General features: G+C 32.6%; 1 protein-coding gene across 2 annotated transcripts; it reads right to left on the minus strand.

Annotated features, from left to right (window-relative positions):
* Positions 1-26,017, minus strand: LOC106056201 (lysine-specific demethylase 2A-like). 2 transcript variants are annotated; one of them, XM_056005809.1, is made up of 18 exons: positions 25,849-26,016; positions 21,393-21,531; positions 20,779-20,857; positions 20,507-20,553; positions 20,189-20,361; positions 19,250-19,356; positions 18,465-18,558; positions 17,743-17,896; positions 16,846-16,961; positions 16,416-16,643; positions 15,323-15,649; positions 14,747-14,830; positions 14,125-14,352; positions 13,768-13,910; positions 13,211-13,310; positions 12,347-12,715; positions 11,703-11,846; positions 1-2,288 (listed from the first exon to the last, which is right to left on the minus strand). In XM_056005809.1, exons 1-18 carry the CDS (start codon positions 25,879-25,881, stop codon positions 1,527-1,529), a joined length of 3,327 nt encoding a protein of 1,108 aa, XP_055861784.1. In that variant the 5' UTR covers positions 25,882-26,016; the 3' UTR covers positions 1-1,526. The 2 variants fall into 2 exon arrangements, with proteins under 2 accessions (XP_055861784.1, XP_055861783.1); XM_056005808.1 differs by lacking the exon at positions 1-2,288 and adding an exon at positions 2,868-6,281 and having other exon boundaries at positions 25,849-26,017.
* Positions 26,018-27,258: the final 1,241 nt, after the last annotated feature.

Raw genomic sequence — 27,258 nt, forward strand, 5'->3', positions numbered from 1 at the left:
AAAAAAATAGAAACAGTTCAATTTTTTTTTGTTTTTGTTTCCTCTCAAAAAAAAAAAAATATTTCTCTGAACTTCTGAATATTTGTAAAGAGAAAAAAACAATCTTGAAGTTGTCTGACATTTGTATAAATCCTGCTCAACGGAATTCTAAAAAAAAAAAAAAAAAAAAAAAAAAAGCTCAGAATTAGTGATTAAGTAAATAACAAAACATTTGAGGACAAATCTTGTGCATTGCCAGACAAAAACAAAAGTTTGCTTTGAGAAGTTTACTACGAGACTGCACAATTTTCAAATGTTTGCAATGCCTCAATGGGAATTACACAATGCCCATTAAAATAATGTGTCTCAATATATAACATTATAATAAATGTAAAAAAATAATTTCAAAGCAACTCTTAATGCAGTTCCATATAAAAACTGTAATAGTTACCTAATAACAGCTACCTTTACTTATAACAGCTACTGATGACTCCTTGAGCACAAACAAATCAAATGACTTAATGAATTATAAATTTTTTTTACATTGAACAAAATATTTCAAGAAATAAAATGAAGTATGTTTTTTATACAATACAAAAAGTTGTTTTTTTCAATGGTCTTACATAAAGTGATTCATTGAATGAACAAACTATCTTTACATATATACAAATATGTCATCAATCATTGCATGTGTTAATAAGAAATGTTATGTTATCAAAGGAAATGTCAGTTAAAAATTATGTATGTTAGTTACATGAAACATTTCTACATAAATGCTTTCTTATCCAAATGGTAAATCTTCACAAAGTGAAAAACAAATTGCAGGAGTTTATTTCTCCACCTGTGTGTTACAACACAAAGTTATATGAAATTTAATGGAATTAGGTTAGGTTAATAATTATCTGATTATGTTTTCTTTTCATATTGTACAAAGGTATATTTCAAATGTCCTTTTTTAAAAATGTGTAGCTCATGCAACTGAGTTATTGTGAGTAAACAAGATTTTACTGGAAAATTTCTAGCAAAAACTTTTTGATCAGCCATGTTGGGAAAATCCATAAGATCAGAGGTTAGGATGTAACAGACTTGCAGTGAATAACCAAACTGTTTTTTTGAAATACAAACTTTTGATCTGCCATGTTGGGAAAATCTATAAGGTCAGATCATTAGTTACTATGAAGCTTAAAGATATCTCAAAATCAGTCTATGAGCTTGTAAAATACACTCATAACAACTTTTTTTTAAATGGTAAAATCAACAGAAAAGCTAGCCTTAGACTATCTCACAGCACAGACTATCTGGGGTTAAAGGGTAATTAACACAAAAGAAGAGACTAAAGCAAAGAGGATTGCTACTCACGATGATAGTGAGTTTACAACTAGTTCTTCCTTTCAAAGCCCAATGAGGACTGCACCGAAGTAGTGAAATACTTGACAACTGCAAGGAAGAAAGGTTTCCAGCAATTGTTGATCAAGTTGGTTATTTTGAAAGCTAAATTAATTTTGGTGCTAAAAATGAATTTTTTAAATATTGGTTATAAATTGAGATCAACCCTGAGATACAGAAAACTCTTTGCAGTAGGCATGCTCAGAGTAAACAGGATGAAATACAGTCCGGCAACTGAAATGCTTGTGAAATATTGAGTCAGGGTTGATGATAGTGGCTGTGTGTGTTGTCAATGTCATGGTGGTGTTGGAACAGACATTTCCTCGCTGCGGTTGAAACTCAGACATCGAAGAGACAGGGGAAGTTGAGACACATCCTATTGTTTTCAACAGGTGGCTACTCTGAGCAAGATTAGAGGTATGATATTTATTAAGTTCTAATTGAGGTTTTTTGAAAATTTGCTGAGGTTTGGTGCAGGGTACTTGATGATGGTCATCTTTAAGGTCTACACAACTTAGAGGGAAATATGGAACAGGAAGTGGGGAGATGGAGGTAAGGACTGATGAACTTTCACTTAATGATGTTGATGAAGGCGTGACATGAGAATTATCACCCCAAGATACATCACTTGATGTTACATTACCATCAACTGTGCATGAACTGTCACTTGTTTCATCATTTCTATTCTCATCTGCAACTACAATGCCTTCACATTTGTCATCTTCACCTGTATCACCACTCATTACATTACTGCTACATTTCAAATCAGGATATGAATTCTTTGCTGTATTAGAAACAGATCTGGAACGTTCCTTTTTTCTTTTCACGTGTTTATCCCGGAGAACAGAATCCACATGCTTAGTTTCAATGTTCACTGAATGTTTAGCTATGGTCTTTTCAATGGCCACAGGTTTTGTTTCAGTCTATAAATAAAAAAAAGATGTAGAAATAAACGATCAGAATTTGGAGTTATTTATTGGAGACATAAATAACTGTCTAAATTCATTTCCAATATAAAGGATGAAAGTGTTGATTACTATTTCAGCCTAATAACTTTGAATTTACATACATTTTGAGTTTTGTCTGGTTATGAAAAGTGGTTCGGCTTGCTAATGTTATAGCTACTAAATCAACAGATGGGTTAGGAAATCAACAGCCTAAAATGTGAAGTGTTGAAGAATAAAAAAATCTTTACCTGGTTATACAATATCATTGTAAGTTATGAGCATAGAGAAAGGTGATGCAGAGAACCTTTTCTTAAACATTTGGACTTGAAAGGTAGCTTTTACTACTTTACCTCGTTTAATAATTTGATTTGTAAAAAGTAAGTCCTCAAAAGTACAATAATTGACTACTTTAAAACATTTTCAAAAGATGCTTATTACAATAATGATTGATAGCAGTTTTCCACTTTTTTAATTATTACAAACTTTGAAGTCTAAATGTGTAACAAAGATTAACATTTGAACTCTATTAGAGATATTTATAGATTATGGTGTGTTGAACATGATTTAAAATAACTAATTGAATTTGAATATTTAAATTTATTACATCTGGATTACTTCCCCTAACTTGATATTTGTATTTGGCCATATATTTCTGATTGGAAACTTTTTTTGCTAATTATTTCATTAAATAGGTTCTTCAGCGACATGTTTTGTTAACTCTACTCCAAGCTATCATTTTTTATCCAAGTACCAGAAAGCAGTATTTAATGTGCACTCATTTCTAAAAATGATTAAGTTGAATAGTACAATTACAAATTTAAAATCATTTATTTCACATTAACTCACAAAAAATAGAAGCAAGGAAAAAAAAAACACACACACACAAAGAAATTCCAAACCCAAAATGTGAACCTATGTTTCAAAATTTTTTTATTACAAAACAGAAACGAATGTGAAAAACAATATTTCTTTATATACAAACAGGATTTTAAAAAAAAAAGAACTTTTTAATTGTGAAAATTTGAATCTATATGGTAATAGAAATGAAAATTTCAACCACAAAAAAAGTGTAAAAATTTGGACCAATGAGGTGTTTCTAGAGAATGAGAGAGCAAGGGCATCACAACCACACAATCAATGTGTCTTTAACCAGGTCTAAAGATGAACACTCCAAATCATCTTATACCAGGACAAACATTGAATAGGGGAGACTACTAAGCTCCAGCTTGACATATTTTGTTTGCATATGAAATTTGTTTTCATTATTAAAAAAAAACTGCAAATAAAAATAAAATCAATCAAAACCTAATCTTGTAAATTGATTTTAAGCATAATATAGATAAATAATTACATTTAAATATCAACTACAACAGTGTACAAAAAAGTAATGAGTTTTGACCAGTGAGGCTCAACCTACAGCCCACAAGCTATAAGACATTGAAACCAATAAAGGCTGGGCACACCAATATTGTATACATTTGCAACCCCAAGGTTGATGCATGCAGTCAGTGAATGATAGTAGGTATCAATATTTATTTTGAGATGAACATGACTATTCCACATACACTTGAACAGTATCATCTCCACAAATGCATAATTTCATATAGTGTCAATAGTTGAGCCTCAGTTGAATAAAGATGGAAAACAAAATTAGACACTACTTAAGGTCAACTAGATCATTCTAAACGTCAAAAGACATTACCAGAAAACATGGTGATTCTAAAGGTTGAAAGAAATTACCTGAAAACATAGTGATTGTAAAGCTCAAATGTAATCACTGGATTACATTAAGTTCAAATTAAATTACCTGAAAACTGATTTTAAAAATGAAATGAAATCACCCGAAAGCATAGTGATTATAAAGGCCTAATGAAATTATCTAAAAAGAGTGATTTTAATCCCCAGATAACTGAAACTGGTTTTTCTTAAAATCAGCTTCCAAATGATTAAGGTTCAAATTGAGTGAAATCTAATGCAATGAATGGTAGACAAGGGACCCAAAAGTTAAGGAAAAAGGGGCACATACAAAAGAAATGGAGTCAATAAAAGATAGCAAATGTAAAATCATAAAAGAAAAACAACTTATGACTCTCAACAGAATTAATCTACAGTTTCAGGTGTCACCCATTTTGTTACATAATTTTTCATTTATATCAAAAGGAATTAAAATTTTACTTCTTCAGCGTGTCGCTCTGAAAGTCTGAAGCTAACCATCAAATGCATAGGACACATAAATAACCATCTGAAAATACATTTCCAGAATTTTTTTTTTTTTTTTCCAATTCTAGAATATACACAGCATGTAACCATTTGTTTTGCAAGACTATTATTGATAAATGTTCTATACAAAAAAAAATAATTTTAAATGATATCTAAAAAATTAACAGCATATTCAATGCAATGCAATGCATTCAACCAAACGGTACGAAATATATTCAATAATAAAAATTTTTAGTCCACAAGTTTTATTTATCATCTTGTGAAAAAAAACACATACATGTTCTGTCTGTGACACAATCAAATAATCTAGGGTCACCACAAACATTAACTGTGCTATGTAAAAGCAAGATTGTTGAAAAAAAAAAGTATTACAGATCCTTTCCACTGTAGGCCCTGTGTTTCCCTGATGCTTGACAAATGGTCAATAACGCCATCCCAACATTGTGATGAGCGTATATTTGTTTAAACACTAATGATGCCCTGTGCATGTGCTCTGAGTGTTCTGTACTTGTAATTTCTAGAAAACCTCATACAAGCTTCCTGAGTAATTGCTGGTATGTCTGTCAGAGCCAAAAAACTAAGGTCCCTGCAACTGGCCAAAGATTCTAAGCAGCGCTCAGTTAGTTGCACACACTTGACTAGTTTTATCTCCCTTAGGTGGCATGGTGCGCCTAACTGGACTAGAGCTTTGATGCCCCGGTCAGTAACCCGCATGCAGCAAGTCAGGTCAAGAGCCATCAGTTTTGGGAGGTGCGTTGCAATGACCTCCAGACTCTGGTCATTGATGTCTGTCCCTGTGAGACTGAGTCTCTCTAGACAGGAGAGGCGGGAGATGTTTCGCTGCCCAGGCTTGAGGTTGATTGGAGGTGAAGCCAGCTCTCTGAAGCATAAATCTCTGATACCCGTAGCCCAGCTGAGGTTGAGCGAACGAAGAAGTGGACAATCAGATGAGCACAGAGCACAAATTGAAGCCCAAGACAGGTTGGATAAATCCAAATGGCGTAGACCAGGCAACCGAGCGATGAGCCACGATAGTTGGGCATAGGAAATAACAGATGATGCCAATTTTAGGGATCTTGGCTGGCGAAGCATGACACCTTTAAGATGCACTTGTTTGATGCTTTTACGAGAAAGATTGATCTGATACCAAAGAGTTGGGTCTAGGGCCCAGCAATCAAAAGTCCGACAAACAGATGATAGTTTAACAAGGTCAGATTGAGGGAGGTAATGGAAGATCAAGGTCCAAATTGCGTGTGGGAGTGGATGAGGAGTATTGTCAGCCATGGTTACGAATTCTGGAATATTTGTCTGAGGAGCAGGGCGAATGACATAGTTCTTTAAAGGAACTTTGGGGGCATAGTCCGTGCCCCAGTGTAGTTTCTCAGCAGAGACACGAGGTACCTGATCCCCACCACAGTCTTGAAGGCCATTTTTACTTTCGTCTTTCTGACCAGAGGGAAGTTCACTTGCTGGTGTCTGACCAGCAGCACAAGAAGACAGTGGTGGCATAGCACCTTGCATGCCGATGGCTGCCTGTGATGAAGCTGGTGAAGATAAGGATGAAAAGGAAGAAAATGGTGAGGCTGCTGCGATAGCATCAAATGATTCAAACACTCCTTGCTTCATCTTTGACTTCTTATAGCAGCTAACACCACTACCACTAGGAGATGCACCATGGAGTTCTTCAGGTTGCTTTAGAAGGCTGTCTTGAAAATCCATAGTTCCTTCACCCATCACACACGCAGGACCCTGAGAGAAATTGAAAAACTGTTTCCAGGAATGAAGTATATTTTGAATAGGCAACAAACAATATAATAATAATAAACTACCAAATTGTTTTAAATGCTTGTGTTAATCTTTAGGAAACAGGCAAGTCATTTTTCTAAAAGCTAAAATATTCCTTTTTTAATTAGTTGAACTTTAACTTAATTTTCCAATATGATTGAGGTACTCAAGTAAGAAATTTGAAACATTCAAACAATCATTTACTTTACTTACTTTTCTACATTAACTAACATTTGTATGTTTATTCATCCTAATTAGTAGTAAGTATTATTACACTAAATCCATTTAAAAACTTGGTCTTATGTTGCAAACTAAGAGTGATTTGTATATAAAATGGTTTGATGAAGCATAATACAAAATCCATGTCATAATATGCTAAGTTCTAATAATAAATCCTGATATACTAAACAGCATACAAGCCATGGCAAACTGTTCTCAGATGCTGAGTGATTGCTAGCAGCATGATAGCCAATGAAAACTTCCTCAATTTAAAAAGTTTAGCTTTTGCATGAATTGTGGCCTTTACTAGAACAAAAAAAAATTAGGAGAGTCCAAAGGATTGGAAGTAATCTTTAAAGGAAGAATGTTTACCAGTGTCATATTCTGTGCCTGTTCATTCTCACATAACAAGTCAGCTCAATAAATTTGTTTGCAAATTGATTACATACATAATTGATGACTAGAGAAATTCCCAAGCTAGCTAGTTCATTAATACTTGGATCCTGTTCTATTAAATATCAGCATCAGAGATGACAACACAAGCCCCCTCATACTTACTTGCTAAACTTTCTCTTTCCTACAAAAACATTTCTAGGAAAGTTTTGTTCTAAGTCCTTTTCTTTTCTTCTTAACACAAACTTATCACAACTAGTTTGGTGTTAAATACTAAACTTGTCACTTATCATACTAAAAAAAAGGCAGGCAAAGTACACCTGAAACAATATTTTTTTCTATTACAATAAAAAATAAAGCTAAAAATCTTTTTTTTTAATTTAAATCTTCTTAGAAAAATAAAACGAAATCTTAGATTAAAGGCTCTAGGTTGATAATGAAATGTTATTTAGATTAATGGTTCTAGGTTGGTTTGATGAGTTTATATTTAACTTACAGCTTTTGATTGACATAGTTTTAATATAATTACAACATAGAAAAGTACATCAAATGAAAGCTTGTTTTTAAAACGAATTAAGGAACATTTTAGAATTAGCTTCACTCGTAGAACATTGTATGACAAAATCTATAAAAACATTTTTAATATTCTCATAGTATTGATAGTTTCTTTCCCAGCTCTGTGGTCATTCTTCACTTTGTTCATTGAAACTGGCTGGCATTCAGAGCCATGATTACTTATGTTACACAACAGAATAAAAAAGGGATGCAAGCATGCAGAAACAAAAGTCAAACTTCTAATTTGAAATATTTTTAAAAAATCAAATATAAAAACAAAAAGTGAAAGTAAGATCAACACAAAGAAATGTGAAACAAATAAAACCAAGGGCAATAAATTTTAGCAAAGAAGTGAACATTAGTTTATTAATAGAATTAACAAGACTTTATATAAATTTTTTAATTTTCTGTACATTTTTATAACATTTAAAAACTAAATTTTAAGTATGTTACAAGGAAACAAAATGTTCTTCCATAAAGTTCTTTAACCCAAAGAAATCTTTATCAGTGAAAAGAGAAATGAACTTGTGACATGAAAGTTGACTGAAATACTTCCATTTACAATAAACAAAAATCAGTCAATAAGTAGATTACTTTCAAGAGAAACTAAAGTCAGCAAACTCAAGTTTATTTCAACTCTTCCTGAGAGTTTTAAATGATCATTATGTATTTGTTAAAGCAAAAACAGTCAGTTTCTGAAACAGAAAATGTAGAAATAGTGTGTTTTTTTTTTCTTACAAACACTAGCACACTAGGCTAAACTCTTTCTAGTGGTGTAACGTTTGCTTGCCTGGATGATAGAAGAGTAACATGCAGAATAAAGTACCAACAAGATAAACATTTCATTGCAGACAAAAAATTTTGTGTGTCATTTCAGTATAATTTTTATATCATAATGAAAGAACAGCAAACAACTAACTGTTAAACACCTAGCAAGTAAAATATAAAAAATATTTAAAAAAAAACAACAACAAAGCTTATATTGAGCGAATAGTATCACTTATTTTGAATCAATCATTTAATCTATTTTTAATAGATCTAGACTTACAATAATAAATTTGTATAATTGGAAATATGTTTAGAAGCACATGCTCAGTGCGCTATAGTCTAGTCACTTTGGTGGACCAGATGGCAGGGTGTGTGTGTTAATTGCTCAAGCCTGAGTCTCAGGCCTCCATGATGGAAGGCCAACCACTTAGAAACTGAGTTATTCGATACTTGTAAAAATAGGTTTCATAGTTATCTATTGTTAGTATCAGATTTTTAGTGAACAACCTCGTACTCTCACAAGGACTTGAGCTCATAGGATAGGAGAAATGAATATATATATATATCCCTTCACTTAATACATTTCCTATATAAAACAATTGATTAATTACTGCTGTTTACATAATTGGTTAATTTTTTATTGATTCATATATGATCATCGACAATAAAGAAAGGGAAGTGGGAGAAATAACTTTTGACAAGCTACCACAGAGATAGAGGGAGTTGATATAAGCTTTGTAAAAAAAACAACAACTAGTCAGATGTCACAAAGAGCACACAAACATAACAAATGTATCTGGTTCAGTTCAAAGAAAATAAACCAGTTTTAATTTGACTCATTTTGTTTTAATATAAGTTTGACTGGGTAAAAATCAAGCTTCAATTTTTTTATTATATTGTAGTTTTAAACCACTTTCTAAATGTGCTGCAGAACATCTTTGTTATAATGTGTTATAAAACAACAGCTCTTGCAATGAAACATTGTGGAACTTTGTATTTGGTGTACTGCACAAGAGATTTAGGAATTATTCACTTGTTGGAGATTGGAAAAAAAAATTGAATGAAAATAACCTAACATCACAACATAAACTTGAGGTCTTGCCATAGAGACAGAAGATTAAAAAAAAAAAAGAAAAAAAAAAACATAATAAAATGAATATGTAAAAAGAAATTTGCCATTTACTTTTTATTAGTTTTGCTAAAATCTTCATGTTGAAAGAGGTAGGTACAAGTGTGTTGTATCATTCTCACATTAAGTCATACACTCTTAGTCACTTATACATAAAGCCATACACCATTAGTCAAAGATACATATAGTTATACCTTTCTAATACATAAGGCCATACACCGTTAGTGACACATACATAAAGCCATTCATCCTTAGTCACACTGGATAGCACACTTTATTATGAGACAGATACATTTTGACAACACTGTTGCAATACGGTGGCCTTGAGGTGAATTTCTTGGCTTTAAAGCTAAAGGTAAAAAGTTTGAATCCTGGGTGAAGGATGAAGAAGGTTGGTCATTGTGCTGACCACATGATGCCAGCTTTAACCATTGTCCACACCAAAAAAAAAGTGAATTTAACATAATCAACTAGGTTTTCAAAGAAGTAAATACTGTTCAGTATTGAATTGTGTGGTAAAGGCAGTGATATCAGCATTGAAACAATTTCCTTAGCTCCAGCGAATAGCAGTTAACGAACACCCAAATTAAGATGATTAATGCTTGAATTTTAGCTTTAATCTGACCTAGTAGACTTTTTCTCCATTTACTAAGAACTTTGAATCAACCTAATGATGTCTACCTACTAACAGGTGTGTTATCAAGCAATTAATGCATTACATTGTAAAGTGTGCTCATGGCTTTTTCAACATATGATCTAATGGCAAATCTTGAGTAGACACATTCACATTGATCTCAAGGACACATTATATTGAAAGGTACGTGTAGAAACACTTGATGAAAGATGATGCTCAGCCTAACTGAAATTTAGTGTCTGAACAAACACAACCTTGCTGCCTAATGCCCATAGACCCAAGTTCAACTTTTTTTCTTAAGCTTACTATTATGAAGAACATTTTTAAAACATTCACATGTACAAATAATTGATATCAAGTCTAAGGCCATAAGGTTTAGTGTTAAAAATAACTATTTACACATGAACTAGTTCATTGAAATACAAAGAGGAATGGTTTTTGAAAAAATATTTTTATAAATTTAGTCAATAAAAAAAACTGCATCAACTATTTTAGATAAAATTGAAAAATAAAAATATATACATGTTGTCCTTAAAAATGCCTTTAAAAAAAACCCACAACATGCAAAGACTGGAAAACATAGATTATAATTCTGTTGAGGTACGACTTGAGAGCCAGTAATATTATTCAAACTAAGTTGAGATCAGTTTCCCAATGGCATTATCTACAGATCAAATGTGCATCATTTTTCATTACTGTCACCTTTGCTTAGCAAGCAGCAAAAAATGATTACACAAGTAAAAATGTTATCTAAAAAGTCAATGAAGGAGCTAAGAAATGGCGGAAGAGAAGGAGAAAGTGTAGGTAGCAAATGTCTTTATTATCATTTTGTTCTTACATTATTGAAAATCATAGTTATAAAAGATTGTTCTTTCCAATCCAAATCAAAACTATATACATGATGCTTCTGAGACTGCCTCTGCAGACATACAATGGGACTATATATATATATATACACAATGCCCTAACTACAATTAGTCAAGGTGAAAAACATCTATGTGCTCTCATATCAAGGGAATACAATGTATGTACATTGCTCAAACATGTTCCTGAGGTTTGACTGCATTCAAATATTTATCTTCAAACATTCTTCGCCTTAATTATTGCATAGTAAACAAAAACAAAAAAAAAGACTTTGTATATAATCTTTAGAGAAGAACAGTGTATACAAATAAAGAAAATAATTTAAGATTAATTTTATAAACAAATGAGATCAGAGCTAAATAAGACATTGCTACAGACACACAGGGGTAAAAAAAATTAAAAAAATTAACTTATAGGAAATAGTTTAGATTTACAATAAACTAGAATTTAGGATTAAAAAAAAACAAAAGTAATAAAGTCCATATTTTAAAAATCTAGTTTCAAATAAAGAAAAAAAACAAAAAAAACACAGGTTTTGGGAATAGAAGTTTCATGCATTGAAAAGCTAAGCCAACAAAATAACACTGACAAAGACAAATATTACTTTCCAATAAATATTATAGAACACAATGTATTGTAACCCTGACATTGAGTGACTCAAACCCAATGCTACCAGTTCCTTGCTCAATATGTGCACAATTACAAATGATGAAGTGAAATGAAGGTAAAAATAAAAAAAATAAAAAAATAGAGAATTTGGTTAAAAAGATTTTAAATGAATGATAATGAGATCTCAATCTAAAAATCTGCGAGGAACAACTACCTCTCTTTTGGGCCTCTTGCCTCCAGGCTCACTCTGAGAGGAGGAAGATGTCTTGTCTCCACTGCTCCCTGGCATAGATGAGGGGCGTTTTCGCTGGTGCCGAGTAGAGCTGTCAGAACTTGTGGGTGAATTAGGGGCAGAGATCTGACAAGATTACAAAATTTACATTTGAATCAATTTTCACTTATCCAAGCAACCCACGTTCCTTCACATTTAAACTAATTCACTATTATCGATTCTACTTATCTACTGAATTCTGTTGATAACTATTGATGAATTACTATCCTAATGTAAATACAATTATTCAATTAGATTTTTTTTTATATTAAAAAAAAGGAATGAACTAGTTAAAAGTTAAATTCCCCTTTCAGACCTTGCGAACTATAGAGCAGATGATGTTAAGGTCGTCTGTTTCTTTGGCCAATGGTTAACGAGCAGAGTGTCATGTGGCGAGCAAAACAACCAACCACCTTTAATTTCCCCAATAAAGTCAGGTACACATTAGAGTTAGGTGGTCTCAAGGGTGCTTAAAAATGCCAAAATTAAAAATCCCACTCTTCATAGAGATTCGAACCCAGGTTCAGAAGCCAAGCGCTAAACCACCACACCACCCAAGTTAAGTCCAATATTGTAAAATGCCTTACCTTCTCTTTTTTAATTTTCTTCTGATCTTTAACTGAAGAATGAGACTGAGTTTTTTTCTTATGTCCATCTTCTTTGCCAGACGATGTGAAAGCATGCTGGGGTGGTGAAACTCCTTCTTCTGTTTTCACTTTCACATCAGGTAAAGATATTTTCTTGGAAAGTGGTGTCCACTTAGTGGCACCAGGTTCTGTTTTAATGTACTGACCATCGCTAGAACCATTCTTGTGGCCTTCCTTGGAGACAACCCGTTTGCCTTCCACAGGGCTGATGGGAGACATGGGCTCATCATCCTGCAGTCCATCACTGTCAGCAGACAGTCGGCGCTCCTCAACTTTGATTTTTTTAGTGCATCCTGGACGCACACGAGGCTGAGAACAATATAAATGTTCATGATAGTTAATTAATCAGTGAAACCTTTTTCTATAGGAAGACTTTCATGGATTATTTTAATTCAGTATTATCAAAAATTTAGTACAGTTGTTCATGTGACTGTTTATCCTTTCTTTGAATAAACAGTTTTGCTATTGTAAGAAAATTTGACAATAATATTTTAGGTACAGTTAAGACCTATAAGAGGTTCCCATCCATGCCGGTTGAAAGGATTAAAGTTCAAAAAAAAAGTTGTAAGAATCATCATTATAGTTTGAAAGAATCAAGATTTGCACTAAGATTTAATGACAGAAAATTTCCAATTAAATGATGGATGGTCTACTGAGATGCATTTTGGGCTGCTGTTATGGTGGTCCCAAGTTCGAACATTACCTGCTTCCATTCCTGCAAGAGGTTTGGACTAGGACATAATCTTCCTTTCTAAAAGAATATCCAAAAGTTATAAAACACAATGCAAGTAGAACGACCTTTACCTTAAGTTGACCTTGTTTGCCTTCATTACAGCATTTAGAACATTCCCAGCTATTGGGTAGATCTTCATTCACAACACCTTCATTGTCCAAGTTTTCATATCTGTCAAATAGTATCAAGCTATCAAAGTTGACTTAGACCAATTTAAAAGCTACAAATATTGTTATTTGTATCATTTTTTGCATGGACTTATGAAGTACTTATAATCAAAATGCAATATACAAGATTTTTATCTTTCTGATTATAAGTTCATATAATTTTTGTTACTACACATTATTTATTTTAAAAAGAAATCAAATTTACTGGCCTCAGAAAACTATAACTATGGCCTAAGAAGACAAAGTATAGTGATATCAAACTATAAATTTAAATATTTCTTCATTGAAACAACAAACAGCTGTAGTTAAACATAATATCAAAAGAACCCAAACAACTGAAATAATAGAACTATAACTTTCTAATATCTTAAATATATGCTTAAGTCAAGTTGGTGTTAGTTATTATTACTAGGCTACTTCTGCAACTAGACCAAAAAAAAAAGGGGGGAGGGAAATCTTACTTTTTCTGTAAACAAGATGGATGGACAATCTCCCAGCAAATGCCACACTCCATTAGCGAGCAAGAAAAATCTTCTGAATCATCCGGGTTGGGCTGACCTTCTTGATTACATATCACACACACTGATGAACTGGGCAAAATTGGCTGTAAATAACAGTTCCACAAACATGAACTTCCAATGCAGCTTACAAGGTATCTAAATGTTTTATTTAAATCAGGTTCTTATTAAAGAAGACAAAGAAACTATGAAAAACAAAATAGTAATGTCTGGAGATAGAAAATTATAAGAACCTTTGGATAGAAATAGGCAAAGGACTGATAAATAAAAAATATGAAAAGTGGATATTTTTTTACTTACTGCCATACACTGCCTACTAATACATGTTTGTTTCATGCGTCCAGGCCCACCAAACTTTTTCATATCTTTACAGAAAGTACATTCCCCACACTCAGTCCTGGTACAGGCCTCACACTTCTTACACCGAGTTCTGCGGCGTCGTATTGAGGAAGAACTCGAGCTTGTACCTTTTGCTGTCTTAGTTGTTTTGAATGTTTTATATCCCAGCTTTAACTTCTGTTGCTTTTTCTGAGAACAAGGAAACAGGTTTAAAATAAAAGACAATTTCCTCAATGTCTTTAATGAGTATCTTAAGAATACATGTAATTTTATACATTTTTAGCACAAACTTAACACCTTCCCTTGTTAGTTTCACAAATAAAAAAAATATTTTTTTTAAAAAATTTATAAAAGTAGAAAGAGAATAAATACAACACAAAATCTTTTGTAATATAAAAATTTAAAAACATTCGCAACCACATGAAAAGAAATTAAAAAAAAAAAAAAATAAGCTTTTTCAATTGAAATGAAAAAAAAGTTGCACGTGAAATCATTTAGATTTGTAACAAGCTAAGTCAAATATGTTTTCTCTACTTTTTTTTTCATTTAGAATACAATATTATTTGTAAGAGGCACTACTTACTTTAGCTGATTCTGGCCATCCGATGACTGGATCACCAGTCACTGCTAGATCTGGGTCATCATTTTTATGATCTTCTAGAATTTGCTAACAAAACAAAAGAAATTAATTTATATGAATCAAATCACTATATAGGAAAACCAAGATGCTCTTCACTGTTTACTGTAGCCTAATTTTGTTGAATAAAGCCAATATAGTGGTTTTCTAGTATTCGTTATTTCATTACAATTTAATCAACAAGATTAGGCTACTGTAAACAATGAACGAATACAAGCACATCTCACATTGTTGAAATATTACAAACACACACACACTGGACATGACTTTCTGACACGCTAGACACATGCAGAAAATAAACAACTCTGTTACACTACAAGAAAACAAAAATGGTTAGTTTTCATCATTACTATTTATAAAACATAAAATGCCAATCATTAAGTAATTAAGGTCTGAGTATTCGTTCATAATTACAAACAGTCAATGGGTTTACTATTAATTTTCTTTCACCACATTTGTAAATCCTAATTGTTTTTCAATAAATGAAGCTCTCTGACTCTAGAATCAATGAATGGTCCTTACTTTTATCTCCCTCAAAACAGCATCAGGATCTAGGAGCTCTTTTGGTATCCCTCGCTTGTTCACTGGCAATGCCATCAATCCCTGAAGGTAGTCCACCAGTTGTCGAAGACCACGCAACTCAGTTGGTGTCAGGTGGACCCACTTGCGGGTGCCCCCGCCACCTTCCCAGGAGCTGTTTGAGTCAGAAACTGCCTTTCTGGGAACCCTGGGTTTTGTGACAGAGGGCTGATTTTCATCCTCACTTTGAGACCTCTTAAGTGCTTGGTCAATGCGGGTCAGTTCAATAGTCACACTCTTAGACAGCTTTGGGGCATCTTCTCCACTCATCTGATTATAAAAATATAGACTCTATATGTAAGTTAAATGTAAATAAAAGCAAAAAAAAAAAACAACTGACTAACCATGACAGCACCAAAACTTTATGCAGATAGTATACAAGTAAGTCTATTCACTAAAAATGATCAAACTAGATTTTTTTCACACATCATATCAAGTAAGAAATTCATCATTGGATGTCTGTAGAATATTGAAAATGAAAAATGTACAAATTTTTTTTTAAAGTCTGTCAACAATAGGTTGGACAAATCTTGGGGGAGAAAAATTATAAAGATTGGACATACCTACATAAATGTTCATCAACAGATCTAGACAAATATAACCCTTCCCCTCAAGAATTCAACTGGCAATCAACAATCCAAAGAAACAAAAAGTAGGTAAGAGCTTCTAACACTGGTAAGACATGAGCAATGATGAATGATAAGAATTTGTTTCAATTAAGAATATTGTATGAGTCAAAACTTTTTGTATGGGACTTTAAGAAATGAGACTATAGAAATAACTTAAAACAGTGTTTGATCTATAGGCAACTCAAGTACTAAAAACAATTTGATGCTACTTTTTCATCTGGACAGCTTTTACCACATTGCCTCAAGTGCTATGAACACAAAGCACATTTTACTGCACAAACATTTATAAACTTTTTGAAATGAGAAAAGCCTGACGTGTTAAAACACAAAATACCAACATAGATGAACAAAGGCAGCCATTTGATTCAATCATTACAAGAAAGATAATTGTTTAGAAGTGGTTCAACCTTAGAATCCATACTGTCATCCATGGTGCGAGAGGGTGGTCTGGAGTCTGGGTTGCGAGATGGAGGCCTAGAATCTTCATCGACCTGGATAAGACCTTGATCATCTTCATCCACTTCATCTTTTTCAACTGAAGCTAGATAAGTATGTCCTGTCAGGCAGCTGATGTAGCGGTCAACAACATACCACATAATTTCAGAGAAAAATGGATATCTGAACTTGGATGGCACCTGTGACATAATAAGAGTTATTCAAAGAATACCTTAGCATAAAAAATGTGTTTAAAATGAGTTTTTATTTTAAAAAGAAAATCAAATTTTGATGACTTTAAAAGAAACCAATTTTAAATATAATGTGCAAGGAATGTAAACCTTTACACTTGCTTTCAAATAAAAAAAACAAATTCTGACTATTTGAAAAAGTTATGCGTACATATGTTTTGTCCTCAATACGTGAGACCAGCAGTTGATTCTCAATGTTGAAACTGTGCAGAAAATTGCCTCCAAACACCAGAGAATCTTTGGGTGTGTAAACTGCATGGATCCAGCCTGAAACATAGAGTAGAGACATCAAATTAACAGCTTACATAATATTAATGTATTAATAGCTGCACCATTTGTTTCTTATTGCTTGTTTTACTGACAGTCCCAACATTTTTTTTTGCCACACATTACAAATTGAAACATGGTTGAAAACTCACAAAATTAAAATCAAGACATGTCAATTTGTGACTAAGCCTCTTGGTAGAGCAACTATCCCTTTATAATTACCAATATGCCAATACAATAGTTTTTATTACCCTAGAACTCAGGTGCTTTAAATTACAAATAAACCTTTAATAAAAATATTATTTTTATTGAAATAAACATAATTTACTAGTAAATATTAGGGGTGCTTTGTGCGAGTGGTTCAGCACTTGGCCTCCGAACCAAGGGTCCTGGGTTTGAATCTTGTGATATTGAATTTCATTATTTTTAGGGCGCCCTGAGTCCATCCAACTCCAATGGATACCTGACTTAAGTTGGGGAAAGTACAGGCAGTTGGTCGTACTGGCCACATGACACCCTGCTCATTAACCGTTTGCCAAAGAAACAGATGAACGTAACATCATCTGCCCTATAGACTGCATGGTTTACTAGTAAATGTATTTTTTAATTTGCAAGTTCATTAAAGGCTAAGATTATTTTTTTTATAGTGTATAGTGTAATATAAAATTGATCAAAGAATGATTTTTATTTCCTAAAAAAATATCTAACAGTACAAAGAAAACAATTATGTTCAATATCAGATATCTAAAAGATAAAAATGCCATTTTGTAGCTCTACTGACCAGAGGGGATAATGAAAGTATTCCCAGCATACAAGACTATTCTCTGACACTGCTCCAAGGAGTCTCCCAGAAATGTCTCTCCTTGTTTAGCTGAAAGAGTCCACTCTGTGTATTTGTCTATGTTTTTGGGAGAAGGTGGAGCCAGCCAGAAAATCTACAGAAACCAAAAACAAAAAAAAATAATGTCAAAGCTTGAGAAAGTAACAAAAAAGTGTTTCTAAGATGAAAAATAAGCAATACTGCATCAAAATCCCAAAGCCATGCTGTGCATATTTACTTCATTCTGTTCTCATCTATTTTCAAATATTTCTAATTAAAAAATAGGAAATAATCAAAATCAGAAAATTCAGAAAGTTATATTACTAATATTTTATTTCTACTACCTTGAAGAATAAGGCCATGGATCAACATTGTTACACTATTATAGGTATTAATAGCATTGTTTAGATGTACTAGAAATGTTTGAACTGGCAAGTGAAATAGGTGGTAAAACATTCTGAAGCCATGTCATTGTAAATTATTATTTTTATGTCTATTATTTTGTCCACTATTTCAGGAAACAAAAAAAAATGATTTTTCTAGGGTAATGATGGGTATTTTAAAAAGAAAATTTTAGGTACAAACAAAATTGTGGCAGTGGGCAACTTGGAATAAGGAAAAAAAAAATTCTTGAATATCTAAACTTTTAAATGCAAACTGTATATGTAATATGTTAATTTCACCTTTTCACCATGGAGAATGTGATACCAGACTGATGTGCCACCAAAATCTATGTGAAAATCTGTATAGCAGCCAGCAACACTCATCAGGCAATATCTGTATGTAAAATATGTATTGATTGGAAAAAAAAACAATTAGAAAAAAAAAGAAAAAACAATTTTAAATTGTAAATTAATTACAATAGGTTACAAATGACTAACAGGGTAGAAAAGTCACAAAGCCAACAAGAAGACATGTAACTTTGTAACTTGACTATGCTCTGATAGGACTACTTATTTAGATCTTATATATCTTTCATTAATCACAGTTTTCACAAGGATTTAGAACTTAAGCCTCATAATTAGCCAGCCCAGCCCTTTAATCGTTCTGCCTATACAAATGTATTTTTCTACCTTGGAGCTCAGCATTAGTTTAATAATAGTATAATAAGCAGTGTATAGTTTGTTATTTTATGAGCTCAGTATTAGTTTTGGGTTTAATAATCAGTGTATAGTTTGTTATTTTATGAGCTCAGCATTAGCTTTGGGTCTAATAAGCAGAGCATAGTTTGTTATTTTATGAGCTCAGCATTAGTTTTGGGTCTAATAAGCAGAGCACAGTTTGTTATTTTATGAGCTCAGCATTAGTTTTGGGTCTAATAAGCAGAGCACAGTTTGTTATTTTATGAGTCCCTTCACTGCATTGCTTGTATAATAGGGACAACTTTATTCAAGGTATTAATTGTATTGTTGTAGAAAAACATAAGTATTTCAAAATAATAATAAAAAAACAAATCAAGAAAAATTACTTTTGCACTTTAGGGTATTTCATTTTCTCAATAACATTTGTAGATTCAGTTTGACATTCCTTCAGATGTCTTGGCCAAGCCCTGTCAACCCAATCAACTTGACGCACCTGTCATCAAAACATTGGAGTATAATTTTAGTTAGAATGTGAAGTCCTAGCCACAACATATCAAATACAGCAGTTTTGCTTTGACACTTATCCCCAATGTATCAACTTTGGTCTTAAGCACACAGCCCTTCCCACTCTCATCACAGTAGTTAGTCCTTGTCTTCTACATCCTAAAGTGACCACGCTTCTTTAGTCACCCACAGTACATAATCAATCCTCAAAATAAAATACATGACAACTTACACTCTATTACAAAGGAATAGTCATAATAAAGTAAAGAAAGTATGAAAAGTATATTTTTTAGACTTGCAATCACCTTCATTCAACCTTAGCCTCAAGCTTCACAAATTGGTACAGGGTTGCCATTTCAACACTAAACATAACAATAGAATTAAGTTTGACTATGTTCATAAAGTTTTGAAATTAACATTCTAAATTTAAAGGACTTAACTCTTTCCCTCCGTAATTACTTTTGCACATTCAGACAGAATTCTTCATTTTGCTCATTACTTTTTCACTACCATATTATGATTAAGCTTCAATAGCTTTGTTCGCTGTGATCAGAAAATGTTTTATTTTGTATAGAATTAAAGGGGAATGCATACTCCTTCTATATAACACAAAAAAAAGGTTTTTAAAGGTAAATATTAATTAAATTTAATGAGGTCAAATCAACAATGGTATCATCGATTAGGAGAGAAAGAGTTAAACCCATATTTCAAAAAGTTTTTTTTTTAGTAAGTGCACTATAAGCAACACACTATGACAAATAGAAAATATGTACAAAAGTTTTAAGCTGAACAATCAACAATAATATGAGAACATGACTTACTAGTGTTGGAGAGTCAACGTAATTTTCCAGACGGGTGTGACAAAACTCTAGACTTATGACATTCAGGAGACGATCTCTCTCTGGGTTCTCATAATATTTCACCCAATCTTTCATGGACATCTCCATTGCTTTCTGTGTGTTGACATCCATCACATCCAATACCCTTCGACTGCCTGAGAAATCAAAGTCACAGACATGAGGAAGAACTTAAAAAACTTTGAAGAAAACATCTATACAAAAAATAAACGATTAAAAATTTAACATATTTTAGAAATCCACACAGACAAGACTAAAAGAAATCTGTTAAAGTTTTTTTACCAACACATTGCTTGACATCACTAACTTTGAAATTTTCACTGGGTACTCTAAAATATAAGAAGTATTAAATCATTATAACTACAAAAATCTTTGCAAAATGGTAATGCTTTCAAAACATAGGCCATTAACCTAGATCTATATAAATTATAACAAAATCACTTTATGACTATAAAAACAAACTAAACTATTACTATAGAATAATATAACAGGTAGACATCCAATCCAGGGTTTTAACAAATTACACTAAATTAGCCAATGCATCATGGCTTTACCTGAGCCCTAAGCCTGTTTTGTCCAAGAAAACAATTGGTCTTACAAGGCCATTCCTTTGCATCCAATCCATTGTGAATTCTGAAAAATAAAATTAGATTCATCCTGGCATTAAAAATATAATAATCATCATACAATTGAATTAACTGAAAAAAAAAAAGAGAGATTCTTGACCTAAATGTTTATGGTCTTTGTAATAAAAAATTTCTGTGGGGTTTTATAACATTTATAAAATACCCTTTTAGGATACAATCTAGCAATTTCTCTTCAATTTGTAATTGCAAACAAACATCAACATCATATGCTGCCCATAAATTGGCTGAAACCTCAAGTTTGTATGGTCTAAAAATTGCCACAGCAAAGACATTACAATATGTTCAGAAGAATTTTTCTAGTGCCACATTGGAAACTGATAGTGTCTATCAAACAAAAGCTTTTAAAAAGAGTTTTTGGCCACTATAGTTTCTTCAATGAAATGGTCAGGTTGCTTAGGTCTCAACTGCCCCTATTAACATTTAACGTTTAAACCCTATGGTCAAATGAACCTCTAAACTAAAAGGCATGTCTTCATGACCTAATGATCTTTTCAAAATAATAAACTCAAGTATGAACTGACCTGGTCCCTTCATTTCCTGAACCAAATTGGCATTAAATTTGTCACTCAGAAGTTTCTCTTCTACACTATACATACGCCTGCCATCAATATCATCTTCATCTATCTCTTGGTCAACATATTTTTTTCTCTCTTTGGTTCGCTTGAAAGATAAAAAGAGTAACTACATCAAAATCTATGTGTCTACTTATGTAAGTAAAATGCTAAAAAAAATGCTTTATTACATACAATAAAATATAAGAGTAAGGACAGCTAGTTTTAGTAATTGTCAGTTTTTTATCCAAAGGCTCTCAGATGCTTTGGGACACCATCAATTTTTTAAAAGAGTTTAGGATCGAGGTTATAAACTCCACTGCAACTTTCAAGTAGATGGAATAATTAAAATTAAAAATAGTGGAAAGCACTATTTATTAAAAAAAAAAATATATTTTTTTAAAATTTTTGCGCAATTAGGGACTTGAACAGGAACCTCTGATTTTAAAGTCTGATGCTCTACCGACTGAGCTAATTGAGTGTTTTTATTATTAGAGAAAATTAAGCATAAAAAGTATAAAGTGTTTAAAAATTGAGGTACAAAAAACAAAGTACTCTAATGCCTGAATACTGACAGAATTTGTTGGATTTTTAGTTTTATCTATAATACATGTCCATCTAGATCTAATCATTTATCATTCACTACAGACATTCCTTTTAACAGATGATAATTATAATAAAATAGGCCTTCGATGCTCAAGACTTCTTGTCAAGATTAACATAGTTAAAAAAAGGAGTAGGTAAATGTGTAGAATTAAAATTAGGCTTATAACTATAAGCTGGAGCAAACAGGAAGTAGTAATTTTGTAATAGATTATAATCTTTGAAAAACACATTGGGTTGAAATCGCAAATAAAGAATCGTTTGTATTATATATTAAATTTAATCACTGCAATTTTGATCATGAAAGGTGCTTAATTTTCCTAGGCATACAGAAAATAAAAACTGTTTAAATTTTTGTATTTTTTTGTCCACAGCAAGTGGAAGAATTAGTGATAGAATAGATATAGAAGGTCAATCAGTGAATCAATCAAATCAGTGCCCTTGCTCTTATAATATATATATATGTTCAAATCCTTGTGAAGGCTGGGATTTTTTATTTCAGGATCTTTGGGTGCCTCTGAGTCTACCCAGCTCTAATGGGTACATGACACTGGTTTGGGAAAAGTAAAGGCGTTAACCATAGGACAAAGAAACAGATGACCTTTACATCATCTGCCCTATATAGATAGATCATAAGGTCTGAAAGGGGAACTTTTCTTTTTTCTTTCCATTATCCTTTTAGGCCATAGGGTACTTAGTTAGACTGGATAAACTGTTTACTTTTACAATTTTAAAATTAGATCTGGAAATCTAGATTCTAGATAGAGTGGATAAAGTTTAAAGTTAGTAGAATATATTAAGTAGATTTACTAGATATATTTTTGTATAGACTATATGACAGATGGTGTATACAGTATACTATAATCAAATTTCAAATATAGCTGTGTATACAATACAGAATACATATCCTATACTCTTAAGCAAGCAATTCTTGTATATATATTTATATATAAATTTTATTTCGAAAACGGCTCTAACGATTTTCTTTAAAATTTCAAGGTATGTGCATATTAATGGAAACTAAATCTCAAATCATTGGCCACATCGGGAAAACTCGAGGTCGACTGTTATATCGGTTTGAAAATGCCTCATTATCGAAAAATTAATTTTGGCTAGAATTTTTATGAATGAAAATTTTCCATGACGTGAACGGGAAAAACGCTCCTTACGTCACTAGGCTTACCGCAGTACACAAAAATATTTCTTTGCAAACAAGAACGAGTTTTAAAGAATCAATAGACCTAATTAAACCATCTTATTGTAGATTGATTTATTATTTGAACTATGAAATAAAAGGAATGAAATTAAATGTGCCGATGTAGTTATTGTGTTTTAAGTGCTTAATAATTTTTTTACACTTTAATTGCGTAGAGCGGTGTAGATACCTTTTACTTAGTTGTTTATTTTGCTAGTACCTCCAGCTGTCTCATTCTGAGGCCACATGCAACTAGGTGCTCTCTTCTATGTCAGCTTAGGCAAGTTGGCACCTAAGCTGGTTTTTAAAGCGTTTCAGTGTTACGTCGACCACTTTTTAACTTACAAAAAAAAGACTGCTTTTGGCATACGTTCGTCTGAGATTCGTCTCCCAGTTCACAGCTGGGGCTGCGTAGCCACGGAAAATACTGCATTCCTCATTAATATTCAGACTCGAAGACACGCTTTATTATTATTATTATTTTGCTGGTGAATTATTACCATGTGTTCATGCTTCGGTGTCTACTGCCCCATACCAAAACAAAGGAAATGTTCATAACACAGCTTCTCCACGCCTTACTTGCTCACACTGAACATGATATCTAGCTAGCAGTCAATGAGTTTGCAGCATCTTTCGATTACCTATAAAACTTGGTAAAAAGCTTGGGGTTAGGCCCAGGAGAGATCTGAATGGAGGGATGTGTAAAAGCAGGCCATATCCCCCCACGGGCTGTAGCACCACTGGGATGGATGGATGGCAAAAGCTGTAATAGTCTGACAGTCAGGCTTGGCAGGGCATGTATCCCGTATGGGGAGGGGGGGGGGAACATATTGTTCGGCATAACAGAGGTGCCCCACAGAAACGTTTCTTTACTAAACTAATGCAATGATTTAAGTCTATTAAGAAAAAATGTGCCAATTTACTTTGTTACAAAGTGCCTGTTTTACCCTATAACGTAGAGATTTGCGTCACCTGATGTTTCGCACTAAAGCCGTAATGAATATACTAATTGCATAATTAAATATCAGAACGTAACCACCTGAGAAGTTACACTGTAAAGAATTTCTTCCAAGCCATTAATACTAGACCTACAATAGTTTTACCTAAAAGATGCATTGTAAAACTATAAGACAGACACATGAGCTGTGGTTTGTCTAGACTGTAGGAGGACTTAAGAGACTTTATATTTAATTGCCATGTACAATTACATTTAGAACAAACAGAACACTAAAGCAACTCTTCAGATTAGTAGTCTTTATCCGATCGTTCATTTTTGTAATTACAAAAATATTCCCAAAATGACTTTGGGTATATAACCTTCCTTAAGAAATTATTAAACCAAGTGAGGCTCGGCCACCTGGTACTACTTATATAAGTTGTATAAATAATAAGTCAATAAGTTTTAAAGTCAATTCAAATTCTTTGCAAATAGTGAAATAAACTGTTAGATCTGACAGTTCTGTATTTCAAAGATTTTATTTTTTATAAAAAAATTGTTTCATTATTAGATCTCTAGTAATAATATTACACCTATTAGACTTATGTTTACATGATTAGATGTATGTTGAATGTTTGTGTTTTTTGTTATATTCATTTAATAAATTTCTAATACAGATGATATTTTGTAGTATAGTACAGGTTAGGATAGCCATTCTTGCCTAAATAGCTGAATCCTCTATTCTCTCTATATAAATCTAGATCTATCTAGTAGGTTTAGATCTAGGCATTTAACTTCATTCAATGTACCAAGCTCACTCCACACATTTACCCATTTATTCTCTATAAAAAAACAAAAAAAACAACATAATATAAGATCATTAACATTGATGTCCAAAATTGGCTGTCCGAAATAAATTTTGGTAAGAATTAAGAAAATCATAATTTAATTTAACACCCTATTAATTTTTTTTTGTATGGAATATTGCCGGGCTCATTAGCATAGACAGACTTAGCCGTCTTAGCCAACCAAAAAATATAGCCTTAACCCTAGGAAGAGGTAAAGTCATCCGGGTAACATAGGAAAAAACAACAACAACCTGACTTAAAAATTTGAAATTCTTTTTTCTTACATAGAAAGATAGCTAAATGGAAAATTTGAAATTCTTTTTTCTTACATAAAAAGATAGCTAAATGGAAGGAAATAGGGTTAGAATCATTAGAAAATGGACAGGCACATTAGAATAGATCTAGATCTATACATTGCGCTAGTTTCATATTAAATTAAATATCAATATAAAGATCTAATGACCGCAAACACAGCGAGTGTCCAAATTCATGTAAATTGTAATGTCCAGATTAAATAAATAAAACTACTCTTTCAATTTAGACAAAAATAAAAACTAAATTAGAATTTTAACATTTGTTTCTAATTAATGATAATGTTTTCGTTTATCAAAAATAGATCTATCTTTGATTTATGATATCAAGTAGAAATAAAGCAGGTTATTCAATAATGTGCGATTTGTCACGTCCGTATTTTTTTCTACCAGCACTATTCTTTACCAGGCTAAGTAAGACTAAGACTATTCCGAAGTATTCGCTTATTATTGAACCTCGCTGAGCCCTAGCGATACATTGCCAACCATACAAATATACGGATCAAAAAAATGTTTTATAAAACAGAATTACCAATCTTCTTCCACTATCGTTATCCTCTGCCATTTTGTGAGAGTGCACTTAACAATCTAGTGTGAAAATATCTAAAACTATAACACAAATAAAGTTTTTAATCGCTGCAAACAATGAATTTTCTCTCATGTACACATTAACGTGACGTCATAAAAATGGCACTGAGGTCAAGGCACAAACCTCGTACTTAGGTCAGAGCACATGCGCACTAACATAATCATCGTCTTAGGGATTCTAAAACAGCATGACTAGGCGCGGGACTTTTAAACAAATATTTTTGTCGTTTTTGAAAATATAATCTAGATGTGTAATCTTTGAATGCAGAATTTAGGTCTAGAGTCTATGTTAATTAGCCTGAATGCCATTTTAAGCATTTAAATAAGTTATAACATTTATTTTTAAGAGACCTGATCTATGTATAGGCCTAGATCTACACCAGTGTTTTCTAAACTATGTTCCGCAGAACTCAAGTGCTCCGCGAGACCTGAATATGTGTTCCGGGAACTACTGGAATAATTAACTAGCATTAATCTCTTTAAAAAAATAAACAAAGTGTTCCTCCAAATACTCAGACTGTGCGAAGGTAAAAGTTTGAGAAACCCTGATCTATACACAGTATTTGATGCCCTTTGCGGCAGTTCCTCATGATGCCCCCCCCCCCAAAAAAAAAGGTTTTAAAACAGCGAAAAGTTTCTAATTTTGAAATAAAGTGTAGTCATTATTTAAGCATTTCTATTTCGCAAAGAATCGATTTTACAAAATTGTAATGTCCAGGCAAACTATCGATAATTTTATCGAAATCAGTATTTTCCACTAGCTCATGTTCAATAGACGAAATTGCCAAAATTAGTGAGTTGTAATTTCGTCATTGTTGATCGTAGTATTTCTGCATCAAAGTAAGTTTGAAAAAAACTTAGCTTCCACACTTACCACAATAGTAAAAAAAAAAATATGCGAATCAAGATAGCAATATTCGGAGACTGACATAGGAGATTCCCTTGTCGAAATACTGTTCAGTTTTGGTAAAGACAGCATCTTATGATATGTATATTCTAAGCGGTTATCACTATTTAACGGTTTACCTTGGCATAACCAAAAAAAAAAAAAACAATACGTAGACAGATGCTACCAATCAAAACTTTATTTCATAATTAAAGAGTCATACAGTACTGTCATGTCGCATTACAGCAGGGGTTCTCAACCTGTGGGTCGCGACCCCCTTGGGGGTCGATTGACGATTTGCCAGGGGTCGCCAAAGACCATCGAAAAAAATGGATTGTTTTTTGTCTATTCTTTAATTGCTGTGTGTGTGTGCGGGGGGGGGGGGGGTCGCGGCTAAGTGGGGGATTGTAAAAAGGGGTCGCTGAGCATAAAAGGTTGAGAACCACTGCATTATAGTATAAAAGGAAT

Source organism: Biomphalaria glabrata, chromosome 12, assembly GCF_947242115.1.
Source record: "Biomphalaria glabrata chromosome 12, xgBioGlab47.1, whole genome shotgun sequence".
NCBI lineage: Eukaryota > Metazoa > Mollusca > Gastropoda > Planorbidae > Biomphalaria > Biomphalaria glabrata.